The sequence below is a fragment of the Catharus ustulatus genome, chromosome 16 (assembly GCF_009819885.2).
Source record: "Catharus ustulatus isolate bCatUst1 chromosome 16, bCatUst1.pri.v2, whole genome shotgun sequence".
Classification (NCBI taxonomy): Eukaryota; Metazoa; Chordata; class Aves; order Passeriformes; family Turdidae; genus Catharus; species Catharus ustulatus.
In genome coordinates this window covers 13,707,955-13,721,688 of record NC_046236.1, presented here as the reverse complement: position 1 = coordinate 13,721,688, position 13,734 = coordinate 13,707,955, and the positions used below count along the sequence as shown (strand labels likewise).

The 13,734-nt window shown below is 52.4% G+C and overlaps 1 protein-coding gene across 2 annotated transcripts in view; it reads left to right on the top strand.

Moving 5' to 3' along the window:
* MAP2K3 (mitogen-activated protein kinase kinase 3) overlaps window positions 1-13,734 on the top strand; it is a 29,318-nt gene that overhangs the window by 5,475 nt on the left and 10,109 nt on the right. The window contains exons 1-4 of one of the 2 annotated variants that reach the window (XM_033074380.2): window positions 6,067-6,455; window positions 10,872-10,904; window positions 11,260-11,329; window positions 13,019-13,067. In XM_033074380.2, the coding sequence (XP_032930271.1) occupies window positions 6,440-6,455; window positions 10,872-10,904; window positions 11,260-11,329; window positions 13,019-13,067 (168 nt within the window). In that variant the 5' untranslated portion in view covers window positions 6,067-6,439. Of the gene's footprint in view, window positions 1-6,066; window positions 6,456-10,871; window positions 10,905-11,259; window positions 11,330-13,018; window positions 13,068-13,734 lie in introns of those variants that run through there. The other variant, XM_033074379.1, reaches the window with a different exon arrangement.

Below are 13,734 nucleotides of genomic sequence, written 5' to 3'. Positions count from 1 at the left end.
TTTACTTGGTGTGGGAGTGGGAAAGTTGAGGCTTGAGAGGGAGATGATGAAGCAGCAAAGTGTGCAGCCCTTGGGTTGGCCCCTCTGAATCAGCCCTGAGCGTTCCAGGCATGGCTGCAGGGGTGTGTTGTGCTGCAGACACGAGGATGTCTTTGCAGCTTGTCACTAAAAATGACTTGGCTCCTGTGCTGAGGGCCAGATGTGCTCACGGTCAGGGCTTTTGAGGAAAGCAGCTCTGCATAGTTCAGAATCCCCTGCTGCTCTGCACCGCTTGGTTTCTCTCCTGACACGCTGCCAAGTTGCACCCCGGCCAAAGCTGAGATGATCTCGTGCTGATACGTGGCTTTGGCTGCTCTTTGTCATCTTCCAAGCACCTCTGAAAAGTGCTCGGGGGTAGGTGACAGGCCCAGCCCCACGTGCCTGTTTGTAAAACCCCCCAGAAAATCCCTGCTGGCACGGGGCAGGGCAGTGTGAGACAGCTCTGTGGGTGTGCACGTGTGCTCAGCTGACTTCTGAGGTTTCCTTGGTCTCCAAATCCTCACCTGCTTCACCCGTGGTGCTGAGTGCCACCCCTGTGATGGTCAAAAAAAAATTTTAAAAAAGATATAATTGTGCAGAAAGAGGGTTGGGGGTGATGCTGCTGGAAGACCAACCTGGACCTGACCAGCTCCTGTGCCAAACTCTCTCTTTGGCACCACCTGATTTCCTTAAGTCTGGAAGCAGCTTCACTCTGCTTTAAGGCTGCTAGAACAAGGGATGTGGTGGGTGTTTTAGATGATCTTTTACAGCTCCCCATGTTCACTCTCTGTTAGCATCTGCAGCCCATTTTCCCCAGGTTTTGGGTGATCCCTGTAATTGTTTGGCTGTGAGCATCATCCTTGAGCATCAGAGGTGAGGAGCAGCCAGTACTGGGGTTGTCCTCAGAGCCCAGGATACCTGCAGGGCTGTGCTCTGCAGGTGCTGCTTTCTTACCCAAGAGCAGCTTTTTGCAGGAATTAATTACATCTGTCCCTGCCTGGATTCTTGAAGGGTGGTGAGAGTGAAGTGAGGGCTGGAGGAGGTGCCTCCAGAAATAACCAAGCAGAAATTGTGGGTGAATTTCTAATTCTTATCAGCCTTGTGTGTGCTTGAAAACCACTCAGCTTTTCCTGCAGCAGCTCCCCTGTCGGTGTGATTTCTTTGTGTACATGCAAGAGTTTACCCTTCATTTTGGATGCACAAAGGATTTTGTGTTGGGTAACTGCGGGTTTTCCCCATGGGGCTTTACAGCCTCAGCTCAATGAGGCAAACCATGTGTAAGCATCCCAGGGACAGGAGCCAGGCTGTTTGCCTTGATCCCAGACAGGTTTGATGTTTCACACATCTCCTTCCAGCTCCTCTCCCCCGTCACCCTGCAGGGACCGCTCTGCTCCTTTCCCCAAAACACGGATGTGAGGCTCGCTCTTCTGGGAGAAAGGAGATTCTTAAAAACTGATTTTTCTCTTACTCAAATGGTTCCTGGAAGCCCTGAATGTGCCCCAAGACAGCTGCAGGCTGAGCTGCACTGAGTCACAGTGAGCTCTTGAGCTGGGATGTGAGCCGGATGCGTCGGGACCAGCCCAGCTGGGGAGACCTCTGCCTTCCTGGGATGGAGAGGCAGCTCTTTAATCTGCCTTTACCAGGAAAAACCTGCAACTCTGGCTTCCCTGAACACTGGAAAAAGTGCAGTGTGACAGGTGGATATGAGAGAGTGACAGGAGGAAGGGAAAAAAGATCAATGCCACCCAGAGGAGCGGCTGTGCCCTTCCTGCCAGGGCCACGTGGGACCACGGTGGCAAAACAGCGCTGAGCTCTGGGCACCTTTCCTGTGGTGCCCCTGCTTTTCCTCATCATGAATAATAGCTGCCTTGTGGGTAGTGGGCAAATCCACCAGAAAATAAGTGTTTTCCTCACATAGACTTACAGTGGAGACACTGCAGGGTGATGCTGGGCAGTGTGCTGGTGGTCCAGCCTTTAATTGGGGGCATTTTTAAACTTTGCAGCAAGGAAATGTTCACAGGTGATTTCTCATGGACCAGCTGGATGTGGGATTTATTTGGGAGTGTGGGTGTAGTCTGTCCTGTGGGGCAGAGGAGCAGTGATGGGAGGGAGAGCAGGAGGTGCATGGAAGAGTCCAGCATGCAGGTCCAGCATGTTGGGGCTGAGCTCTCTGTATTTGTGTCTCCTGCCTGGTTCCCTGTAGCAGGGAAAGGATGACACTAAATATGCACCAAAAAGAGCAAAAATTTGGTGTGGGACAACAGGAAATACAGGGAACTGTACTGCAGCACTTGCCTGCTGCTTTCTGTAAGCTGCTGGAGCAGTGCCTTGCTCCAAAGGAAATAATCCAAGTTTTTTCTGCTCCTGCACACCAGAGATGGTGCTGGCTCAGTGCTGGGGTCAGGAGTTTCTTCTGAAGGACACAGCTTTGTCCACCTGAGCTGTGGTGGCACCCTGGGAGTGGGGAAGCATTCCAGGTCCCTGGGGGAATAATGTCACTGTGAACCCTCTGAGCAGCTGCTTGGCCTGTTCCCAGTGCAGATGCTGCTCTTGAAAGTCCTGCCTGAATCCTGTGGGCCAGGGAAGCACCTGGGTCAGTCTCTTGTTTCTGCCCCTCTCCCAGAGCAGGCAGCTGTGAACAAGAAGGGTTTTTTTCTCCCCCATAAATTCCATTTTCATAGCAGGTGCCTGCTCTCTTACATCATTTGCAGAGATGACACCACTCTATCCTTGCCCAAAGCAAATTAGAGGGAGGATGATAGAAATTCTTTCTTTTCCAGTTTTTTTTTTAAATAAGCAGAAAGGGGAGTACTTTGCTCTCTTGATAAGTTTACAAGGACACCTGGAAATACTTGAATGATGCCAGTTTGGATAGAAAAAGTGTCTATTGACGCTGGAGTTGAGTTACTGCTGACAATTACAAAGTCAAACTATTCCCTTTCCCACTGTGCCTCCTGTCAAGCTGATCTATTCCAAGGACAGTTGGAGTTTTCTCTCCCATCAGGAATCTGTCACTAGCCAGTCACATCAATTCCAAGCAGATTTTATTTTTTCATAGCTTAGCCTACAGAGTGAGAAATCAAAGGAAGGAATGATGCTGGTACCTGCTGGCAAGGAAATGGGCACAGGTGATGATGCTTCTGCCTCTTCCTTTTCTTCTATTTTTTTTTCCTAGTATGTTCTTTACTTTTCTCTAAGCATTGTCTCCTTCACCTTCCCTTGATAATCCCAGGGTGTCAGGGCTGGGATTCCTTCCAGACCTTTGTCTCATGGCAAAGCTGAGCTTTGAAGAGGTGCAGCCTCAGCCACTGATTTTTTTTTGGGGGGGAAAATCCAGTTGGAGCAGAGGATGCAGAGGAGGTGGTGTCCATCCCAGGGGATGCTCTGCAGAGGTGTCCCTGTGACTGTCACCACCTTTGCACAGAGGTTTTGCACAAGCTGGGCATGTCCTGTAATGTCACTGTGTGAGTGTCAGCCAGGTGGGATTTTTCAGCTTCCTGAGGGGATTCTGGGCTCTGCTTACATGTGCTCTGAGTGGAGCCCGTGTGTCCCATTGTCACAGGGCTGGGTGAGAGCAGGCTGACACGTGGGGACAAAATCAAACGTTTTTTTCCAGCCCTCGAGGTTATGCAGGTAACCTAAAAATACATCTGGAATGTGGCTGGGCGGTGACATCCTCCCGGGGCTGCCCCGTGTTATCTGGCCCCTGCACGGAGCCTGGGTGTGGCTGGGAGCCCCAGAGGTGGCCCTGGAGCCCCAGAGGTGGCCCTGGAGCCCCAGAGGTGGCCCTGCCAATGCCTCTGCTTGCCAGATCTGTGGCTGAAGTGCCCATCCCCAAATTCCTCGCTGGGCACCAGGACATCACATCCTTCTCCCTTGTCTCAGCCAGAGCTGGTGGCACTGTGGGTGTGACATCCTGCTCGAGTCCTGGTGGTGCAATGATTGATTGTCCCCAGCCATGGAGGATCTCATGCCCCATCCCAGGGGATGAGAAAGATAACACTGTTCCCTTTCCAACTGGATTCAGTTCAAAGGATTTATTTCAAAACAGCGTTTGCAGCCTGTGTGTGCCGTGCATGGCTCAGGCATGTGGGATGTGTGTGGAAAGGTGAGCACATCCCAGATTGGGGCAGTGCCTTCCTCTCAGACCAGGGAAGCTGCTGCCATTCCTGGAGAAGTGTGGGAGGCACCATCAGGCAGTTGTGGTGCTGGGATGGGGCAGCCAGCTGCTGCATGGGCTTGTCTCTGGTCAGAGGGAATGAAATATTCCATGAAAATCACACTGTCCCTGTGGTTAGACAGCAGCTATTCTTACAGGATAGGTGAAGTCATTTATTTTGTGGTCTATCCCAAACATGCCTATAAAAAGCTCCTTTCCAACCCCAAATGGGACACTGCTGCTGCTCGTGGCAGAGCTGCTCGTCCCCTTCTGCACTGCCTGGCTGTGATGGTGACCCAGCCTGAACAGAAGCGGCTCGGGAGGGGCTGTGTGTCCACAGGGGAAGGGTGGGGAGAGGGGCCCAGTGTTGGCAGGGCACTGTTTGAGCTCATTGCTGTTTTTGAGGGTGTGCTCTTCCCCTTGTTGAAGCCAGCCCCCTGGCAGAGGCTGCTGGCAGGGATGGGAGCCATCCTTGTCCCTGGCATTCCCAACCCTGCCTGAATTCTCCCCAGGATTTGCTCTCCTAGCATCTCTCACCTTTATGGGGTGACATCCCTGGTGGGGAGGCTTTGTTAACAGCAGTGAAACACCTGCTGGTTTTGTTCCCCTGGGATTACCTGTGCCCTATAAAATACTGGATAATGGTGCATGTCTTTCCAGGCCTGGCTATTCCTATTGCACCAGCAATCCTTTAAGAGTTCCCAATCATTAAACTTGAAAGGATGGTTTGTTTTTGTTTCTTCTCTTTTTTTTTTTTCTTCCTTGTTTGTTTATTTTTAAGATGCTTTTGAGATGTCAGGAAGCTCCACTTTACACCACCCTTGGTCCTCGGGCGCTGAAACCCAAATTTAATTCAAAGGAAATCTTGTTTCCCATCCCACCTGCTGGGATAGGGACTTTCTGCTCCGAAGCAGCTCTGCCTCTGTGGGTGTCTGCAAAGATCCTTGGGGTGTCTGTGTCTGGGTGAGAGGGAATTAGCTGTTAATAGAGTTCGTGCTGGGAGGGCAGCACAGCTCTGCTCTGGGTGCCGGTGGCTCTCAGTGCCATCTGCAAGAGCAGCTCCTGCGTCAGCATCCTTTATGTGCTGATGATCTGTGCCTGAAACTATACTCTGGGAGTGGAAATGAGCCTGAGAAAATACCTTCCGCAGTCCTTCTGGGGCTTACATAAACACTATTTAAAATTAGAGCCACTCATTATGTTGGTATGTGCGTTTACCTTGACCTCTGACTTTTCAGCCTGGTCCGGCACAGCCTGGAGTTGGGAGAGAGCTGGGGAGCAAAGCACTGCTAGATTTTCTATAATTAGTTTAAGGTAAAGAATCTGGTACAGTATCTCCCCTCCAGGCTGACAGGGAAATCGAAAACAAAACTGCAGCCTGTCAGAGCTGAGCCTGGCTTTGATCAGGAGCATCAGTGCTGGAATGGTTTTGAGGGAAAGGGAAAGAGCAGCAGCAATCCTTGGCCATGGCTTTTCTTGCACGTGCTTGAGAGAAATGAATACTTTTATTTTCCCACTCTCCCTTGCTGTTTCCCACCCAAGCCCATGCAGCAATTTAACATTTTGCTCCCAGAGATGCCATCTGGGCTGTCACCCTGGAATAGCTGCTGGCATTGTCACGGAGCAATATTTCAATATTTGTTGTGGTAATAGTTGTTAGCAGCGGAGCAATTAGCGCGTCACCTGCAGCACAGCGTGACCTCTCCCCGTGCAAAGGGCAGAGCCTGGGGGGTGTCCTGGAGCAGGGGGTCCCTCCGGTGGGGTTTGGGGCGGTGGGAAGGGGATGTCCCACCGGGATGCTCCGTGGCCATCCAGCTCAGAGCAGCTCCCGGAGCTGGAGCTGGCTCCCCACCAGTTTCCTGTTGACGTCACCTGCTATTTCTCTGCTGCAGTTTTTACAACTGTTGAGCTTTCAAGGGTAATCGGAGCCGAGCCCGGCCAACCTCGGCAGCTGCCGATGAGAGAACGCGGCTCTACCTTCCCCAATTCCCCTCCAGAGCCGCTCCCAGCCTTGGGGACCCTTTGGGGACACGGGGCAGGGATGGCTCTGTGAAACCAGCGGGTGCTTCAGGCCATGCATTCCCACTGAAAAAAAAAAAAAAAAAAAAAAGAATCATCGGCGCTTGCAAGAAGTGCCAGTGCTCTGGATCCTGCGGGAATTTTTTTCTTTTTTTTTTTTTTTTCCCCTCCCTCCTGCAGCCCGCCCCCATCCCTCTCTCTTCTGCCAGGCGTGCCGGCGCTGCTCTTCATTTCTGGGAAACCATGGACAAGAAGCAAGGTAGATGTTGCAATTTCCACAACACGTGGTGGGGGAGAGCAAAGGGCTAGTTTTTTTTTTTTTTGTGCTAAAAGGGGCTGTGTAACTTTTTTGAGGGGGGTTTGTTTCTCCTGGCTCGGGCAGGGGGTCGGTCTTTGCAGCTGGGGGTTTATTTTTAAAGCGCTGGAAAAGTTGCATGCTCGGCGGGGTTAAAACTCTTAATTGCAAAAAAAAAAAAAAAAAAAAAAAAAAAAAAAAAATCGAATCCAGCATGTCTGAAGGAAAATATGCAGAGGGTAAAGCTGGCTCCGGTTGGAGTGGCATTCCTGGGATGCAGGGTTTTGCAGCAGCTCTTTGTGCCTGTGCCCTGCCTGTTGCATGGGAAAGGTGGGTGGGTGCCCAGTCGGGAGCTCTGATTCAGCACAGGCTGAGGCTCTTCTGGGGCTGTTTTGGGGCTGCAAGGGGCTTTTTGTGCAGCGTGGTTTTTTCCTGCTGCTGGCTGGCAGTTTTGCAGAAGTGAGGAGTCCCTGTGCAGCGGGACCTCGGCGGGCTGATGTGATGAGTGATGGCTCTCGGCAGGTTCAGAGCCCTTTTTCCACTTCCACTGAGAGCTTTTTCCACTCCCAGCAGTGGAAAACAGCACAAAGTGTGCCTGTGAGCAGCTGGCTCTCATGACCAAGCACCCAAATTCCCCTCTCTGCTCTGCACCCTCCCTCCAATTTATTTCCTTTTTTGTTTCTTCTTTTTTTTTTTTGGTTTGGTTTTGTTTTTCCTTGATGCTTTTTTTTGTTCCAGCTCTTTCTTTGCAGCAGGGCTGGGATCCACCCTCCAGCCTTCTGCCCTATTCCATGGCAATTGATTCTCCTCCTTGGATTGGGGAGAACCAGGATGCATCCCAAACATTTCCCCCAGCACTAACAAAGCAGCTCAGCTCTCACAGCAGCCTCCAGTGCCCAGGACTTCACCTGGGGCTGCAGCCAGAGGCAGTGGTGAGGTTTAATTTCAAAGGTCGACTCAGGCAAATAGTTTTATTTGCAGTTCTTTAGATTGTCCTGTTCATTTCTCTCCGCCCATGCCAGCGGAGTGGGAAGGAAAAACCTCCCGTGGAGAGGTGCAGCTTAGTAGGGCTGAAGTTGGTGCTGTTGAATTAGGCAGTTCCAGGAAATGTCTGGTGGCTCTTAACTGGTGGTGGTTATAGCATGAGAAAAAATCTCGTTGGGCTTTTTTTTTTTTTTTTCTTTAGGAGGAAATGGTTCTTTCTTAGCATAAAGGATGCAGTTACGTGCCTGCAGCATCACGTGGGTTGCAATTTCATCCGCACCAGGAACTTCTGTCAGCTAATTTTCCCCTGCCCTGGGTGCAGGGCACTGTGCTGTGTGTGTCTGTGGCTGGCAGCCCTTTCCTGTGCCATCCCATGGGTTTGGGGCTGGCAGCAGAGCCCTGCAGCTCGCAGGGATAACCAGGATGGATCCCCAGATTGCCTTGTCCTGCTGCTGCCGTTTGGCCTTTGCAGAGGGATCTCTAGAGGGGGAATTGTGCTTGCAGACACAGAGCCCAGTGCCCTGGGAAAGGGGAGTGTTTCCAGGGTTTTCAGGTGACACAAGCAGTTGTGCACATTCTAGCAATTCCTCCTGCACCGACCCTCCCGGGATCCCGAATGTGGGAGGGATTGTGCTGAGTCTCAAGTGTAGGAGAGAGTGCCAGGGACTCTCCAGTGGGAAGGAGCTGACAGCAGCTGCCTGCGGGGGCTGGAGGCAAAAGCTGCCCTGCCACTGAAGGGCTTGAATTGCAGGGTCATGCCATGCCCATCCCACTGCCTTTCTGCTTCTCTTTTTTTTTTCCCCTTTTTCTATTCGCTTCCCTGGTTTTTCCTGCACTCTCATTCACCCTGAACAAGGCATGGATTCTCCTTGGGGAGAGGCACTGGTGCCACAAGCAATGCAGCAAGGAGTAGTTCAGGCCAGCCTTTGGGAGCTGGAAATCTCATGTCAAATTTTAGGAGATCTGTAACAAACTAATCCAACCTCTGCCTCGGCTTCCCTGGCTGCAGGGCTGCATCCTGGCTGATTTTATTCCTGCAGGTGTGGGCTGAGCTGGGTTTTCTACCCTTCATAGGTGGCCCAGGCAGAGCCTGGGAGTGGTGGTGTAATACCTCTGGTTTAATAAGTGCTTTTTCACACTGGAGCTAGGAAATGCTTTTTGGGGCTAAGCAGGATGGGCTGGGAAGGGGATGGTTGCTGACTCCAGCTCTGGGAAGTCTGGGTGCCTGTGACAGTAGAGTTCATGGCCAGTGCACATCAAAAGACTTTCCAGTACAGAGCAGGGGGTTTGGACAGGGAATCTTTGTCCCTTGCTGCCCTGATACCCCATGCTGCAAATCCTGCCTGCAAACCTGGGCTCCACTGGACAAGGCACCCTGTGATTCCCAACCCACACTGGGTGCTCCCAGCTCCCTCCAGCCTCAGTCCTGCAGCCAGAAGGGCTGAGGAAGGGCTGGGGCCATCCTGCAGGAGCCTGGCCTGGGTGCCCATGGACTCTGCTGCTGCCCTGTGAGTCACGGCTGTGGTGCCAGGGGAGCTGCTGGTGGCACAGAAGGCGCTTTGTGCCTGCTCTGCAGGGTTACTATGGCAATTGGGGAGAGGGAGAGCAAACAGATGGAGCAGAATCCCAGCCAGCACGGGGGGATTTTGTGTAGAGGTCTGGCTGGTAACTGCTGTGTGTGGAGCAGAGGCCAGCCTGAGTTTCAGAGCAGGTCCTGGGGGTGGAATGCTCAGCACGGAGCTAAATCCACCAGGATAGGATGGTGCCCACAGCAAGCTCCCCTTGAGTGCAGAAGGACTCAGGGGACCCCTGTTTCTAGATTTTGGCCTCCCACACTGAGTAGGAGAGGCTGGGAGTGGGAATGGGAGGCATTTCTGAACTCACAGACAACATCTTTGCTTTGGCTCCACATTTGCTGCCGTCGTTATTCAACTGGGTATTTTGCAAAGTGCCATCGGTGGGGGTGTGGGGCTGTTCATGGAACCCCTTCCAGCCCTGCTGGCTGGGTGATGGGGAAGGGAAGCCCTGCAGGCTCACAAATTGTGATTTCTTTGACATGGTTCTGGTGATTTCCATCCAAGCAGGATCAGTTTGGGATGGAGTGGCTCATTGACTGGTTTCACTGAGCTGGAAGTTCATATCATGGAAACTGTTCTGGTCTTGGAGCTTATGGCTCAGCTCTGATGCAGGAAAAGTGGCAGATAAGGTGGGGGTGTGGACTGGTCAGTGCAGATCCCAACAGGGAGGGATGCTGCAGTTGGGACCTTTGCAGTATGTTGCAGACCAGCTTTAACCCACAACCTCAGTGAGCTTTGCATTTGGGGAAGGACAGGGCAGGAGAAGTGAGTCCCAGGCTCCTGTTTTGTCTTGGAGCTGGCAGGGCACAGGGATGGGGGCTGTCAGTGCTGGGGACTTGTGTTTCCCTTCTGTCCTGCTGCAGCTGAGCTCTTGCATGGTGCTGCATCTCCTGCTGAAATCCCAGCTCCTTGCTCTCCCCTCCCTTCCCTGGAAGCCTTTGGAGTGCTGGACTTTGTCCACACGCTTGTTCCCGGCAGCCAGGCAGGTAGGAGCTGTTCTGAAAGGCTGTCCAAGGCCACTCTGAGCTGTCTGCTCCCAGCCCAGTGCCTGCAGCACACCTTGATATTCCTGCTTTCTGATGGATCTTGCAGCTCTGTGCAGCCAGAGCACCTTGAGCTGCAAAGTGCAGCTGCCCCTTGTCTCTCCTGGCAGGGTCAGGACCTCGATGCTCTCAGCTGCTGCACTTTCAGCCCCTTGGGCTCAGTTTATTTTCCAGGGAGCTGGGATGGAATTTTCACCTGCAGCTTTCTGGCCTGTCCTGGCCCTGCCTGAGCCCCGTTTCCCTCTGCAGCTGTGGGTGTTATCTCAGGGCTGTTTGGAGTTGGGAGGAGGGGAACAAGAGCATCCTCTTGCCTGTCACTCCTGGTGCCTCAGTCTGTGCAAGCCCAGACTTGTGAGGGGCTCACTGCTGGCTGGCAGTCAGCTCATGTCTGTTTTTTTCATTTGTTGTGGATGGGGAATCCCCTCTCCTGCTGGGATTAACCCCTTGCTTTTGCTGGATGTCTGGTTTCATTGCCCTCCATGCCAGATCCAGCTCTGGCTCTTCCCAGGAAGGCCAGGCTGGGGCTGGTGCCCTGGGGGTCAAGGAGCCTCTGGACAGGGAACATTTTTTGGGAGTCCTGCACATCACTAATGGCGTGGGGACCTCTTGTGGCTGGAGAAACGGGGATGGGGCCAGGCTTGGCTGTGCTCCCAAAGCCCAGCTGCCTCCCTCTCCTGGAGCCCTCCTGGGTCCATGAGCCATGAGGGGCACTGGGCTGCTCTCTGCTTTGGCTGGAGCGTGAAGGCTGAGCTGCTGTCTCATTTTTTCTCTTTCAGATTCCAAAGGATCCTTGGAGCCACACAAACCAGGTAAGTGCCCAGCAGAAATTGCAGCTTTCACCCCAGAAAGGGTTCAAATCCCAAAGAGTGAGGACTGTTAATGACTATGAAGGATAAAGAGCACTTCCAGGGTGCAGTACTTGGCTGGAAAATGGTCTGTTAGTGCACCCCTGGCTACTTCTACAGAGCAATGTTCAATAGTGTCATTGAGGCTCACTTGTACTCTGGCTCTTGCCTGAAATTTTGGGCAAGTGGTCACTGTGACCTTCTTGGCATTTTGCTGACCATGGTGAGGGGTCCAAGCCCTGCATTCCCTGCTGGGAAGAGGATGCTTGAAGGAAAAAAGCAAAAATCCATTTGCTGATGTGTGCATCTTCTCTTCCAGTGAAAGGCAAGAAGAAGAGGGATCTGAGGATAACATGTGTCCCCATCAAACCACCCATTGCCAACACAACGTAAGTATCTCTGCTGCTTGAAGAGGTTCTCCAGAGCTGCATTTGGCACTTCCTTGAGAGGAATGGCCTGTGAAGCATAGTTATTCTTTTCTCTTAAGCTGTAGCTCGTGGGTGATGAGGAAGAATTGCACATGTGTGTGCAGACATGTGCACAGCGAGGTACCTGCTTGATAGGAAATGTCCTAAAGGCAAAGACTCAGAATCTTCTGGGGAGCTCTGCCATGGCTCTGCCAGTGTCAAAGGGCAGAGATGTGGTAGAGAGGGTGAATCTGCCTGAGGGAGGAAGAGGGAAGAAGAGCTGGACCATGACAGAAGCCAGAGGCACAAAGGGGAGCGCTTTACACAACCTGAGTATCAGGTTGTGTTTGAGTTGTTTGCATCTCCTCACCCTGCTAAAAGGAGGACACAGACATCTTGCACTGTTGTGCTGTTTGGAGCTGGGGCCAGTGCCCAGCAGTATCTCAGGGCACTGGAATTTCTCCCTGCCCTGTTTGCTTCGAGCTGCTGATGCTTGTTATGCCATGGGGGAGAGCCCAGGGTAGCAGTGCTTGGTTTGACAAAGAGCAGACGGATAAAATTCCACTTTCCATGGTGCTCTTCCAAAACACTTGGGGCTGCATTGCTGCTGAGCCTTGTTTGCTCCAGAAACCTGTTCTAGAGAACTCTGCCAGCTCCAGGAGTGCAGTGAAGTGCCCAGAAGAGAAATATCACTGCTGAAAACGGTAGAAAGGAGAGGCAGGGGAGCTGCCCCACTGATGCTGTGCAGCCTCGCACAGCCCTGCCCTGTGTGTGACAGCCACCTCCTTCCCCCACGGGCACATTTGTCTCTGCTCCTGCCAGAGTTTGAATTTCCCCTGGAGAAGGCCTCATGCTGGAGTCTTCAGGGCTTTGCATGCCCAGAGGCTGGTGCAAGCTGTCCACAGCTCCTTTTCTCCCTGCTTTTCAAGCTGCAGTGCAAATATTTGCGCAGTACAAGGCTTTTGCTCAGAGCCCAAAGTACTTCCTTGAAGCTGGAGGCTGCTCTGATGGGAATTGAGACTAAACCAGTTGTGCAATCTCTGCTCTTAGAAACTCCCAGGGGATGGGGAGAGCCCAGGCACAAGAGGCAGAACTCTCATGGTGGCTCTAAAAGTACCGAGCTGCCCAGAATGGGAAGTGGGCAGCAATAAGGAAAAAAACCATAAAGGACAACTTTCACCTGCCTGGTGTTGTGCAAAGGGTGACACCAAAGTGCTGCCTGCTCTGCCTGCCTGGAACAGGCAGCAGAGTGTACACAAATGACTCACAGGGGAGGAATTACCTGTTGTTCCCTCGCGTGCGTTTCGGGCTACGTGGCTGCGCTGTTACAACACCTGCCTGTCAAAACATGACAGCTGAGCTGCTCTGCCACAAAAACGTCTCATCTCGGCTCCTCAGGCTCCTCTCCTGAGCAGGAATGGTTTCACAGCCTGGTGGTTTGGTGCATGTCTCACCTGGCTGACTCCCTGGGGTTCTCCCTGTGCCTCCTGGGTGTGGGGTGAGGTGTTACTGGCACGATTTAAAGCGTTTGTGGGTGTTTGGAGGGGGCTGGTTGGAACCTACAACGAGGCTTGGGGGGAAAGCAGCAGCTGAAAGTGCTCCAAGGAATGTGAAACCTGGCTCTAGAGGGTGAGTGAAGTTGGGCTTTCTCCTGACTCTCTTTTCTTGCAGGCCCCCGAGGAACTTGGACTCCAGGACGTTCATTACCATCGGAGATAAGGTACGTGTCAATGGGGTTTCTGTTTTTGCTTGCTTCCAGTTTGGTTTTCCCTGGGCATGGAGAGCTCTGTGGATTGTGCCTTGCAGCCTGTCAGATCAGGAGTGCAGCCTCATGGGGTACAGCTTTCAGTCTAAACCATTCTAGGATGGTCCAACCCATCTGTCCTAAATGAGGGTGGCCTCACCAAGCTCTCAGACTGCCCCTAACAAAGTCGCTTTATCCTGCCTACCCACAGCTCTGTGTTGCTGCTTGAGGCTCAGGAGAAGCTGGGCACAGAGCTTCTCACTGGTTCTCCAAAGTCTTTCCTAGTGACCTGATGAAAAACACTGCTAGAAATAGCTACTGTCTCTCTTTTATTTCATTCTCTTGTTATGAGCTCTGTTGGGGCTGCAGAAACTGTTTGCAAACGAGCTAAAAATACCCTGCATTGGATCAGCCCTATATCTAGACCCTTCCAGGCTGGGAGGTGGCTTGGCTGATGGGATGTGGGTCCCTTGGCCTCAGTGCAAGGATTAGGGCTGAGGAGAGGAAGCTTTGGCTGGGTCCAGGCAGCAATCCTGCTGCCTGAGCTGTTTTCTGGGAGAGATGCTTTGTGTGACAGCCTGGGCACTGTGTGTGCAAGGGGACAGTGCTGCAGCTTAGGGAGAACTCTAGAGTCACTTCCTTG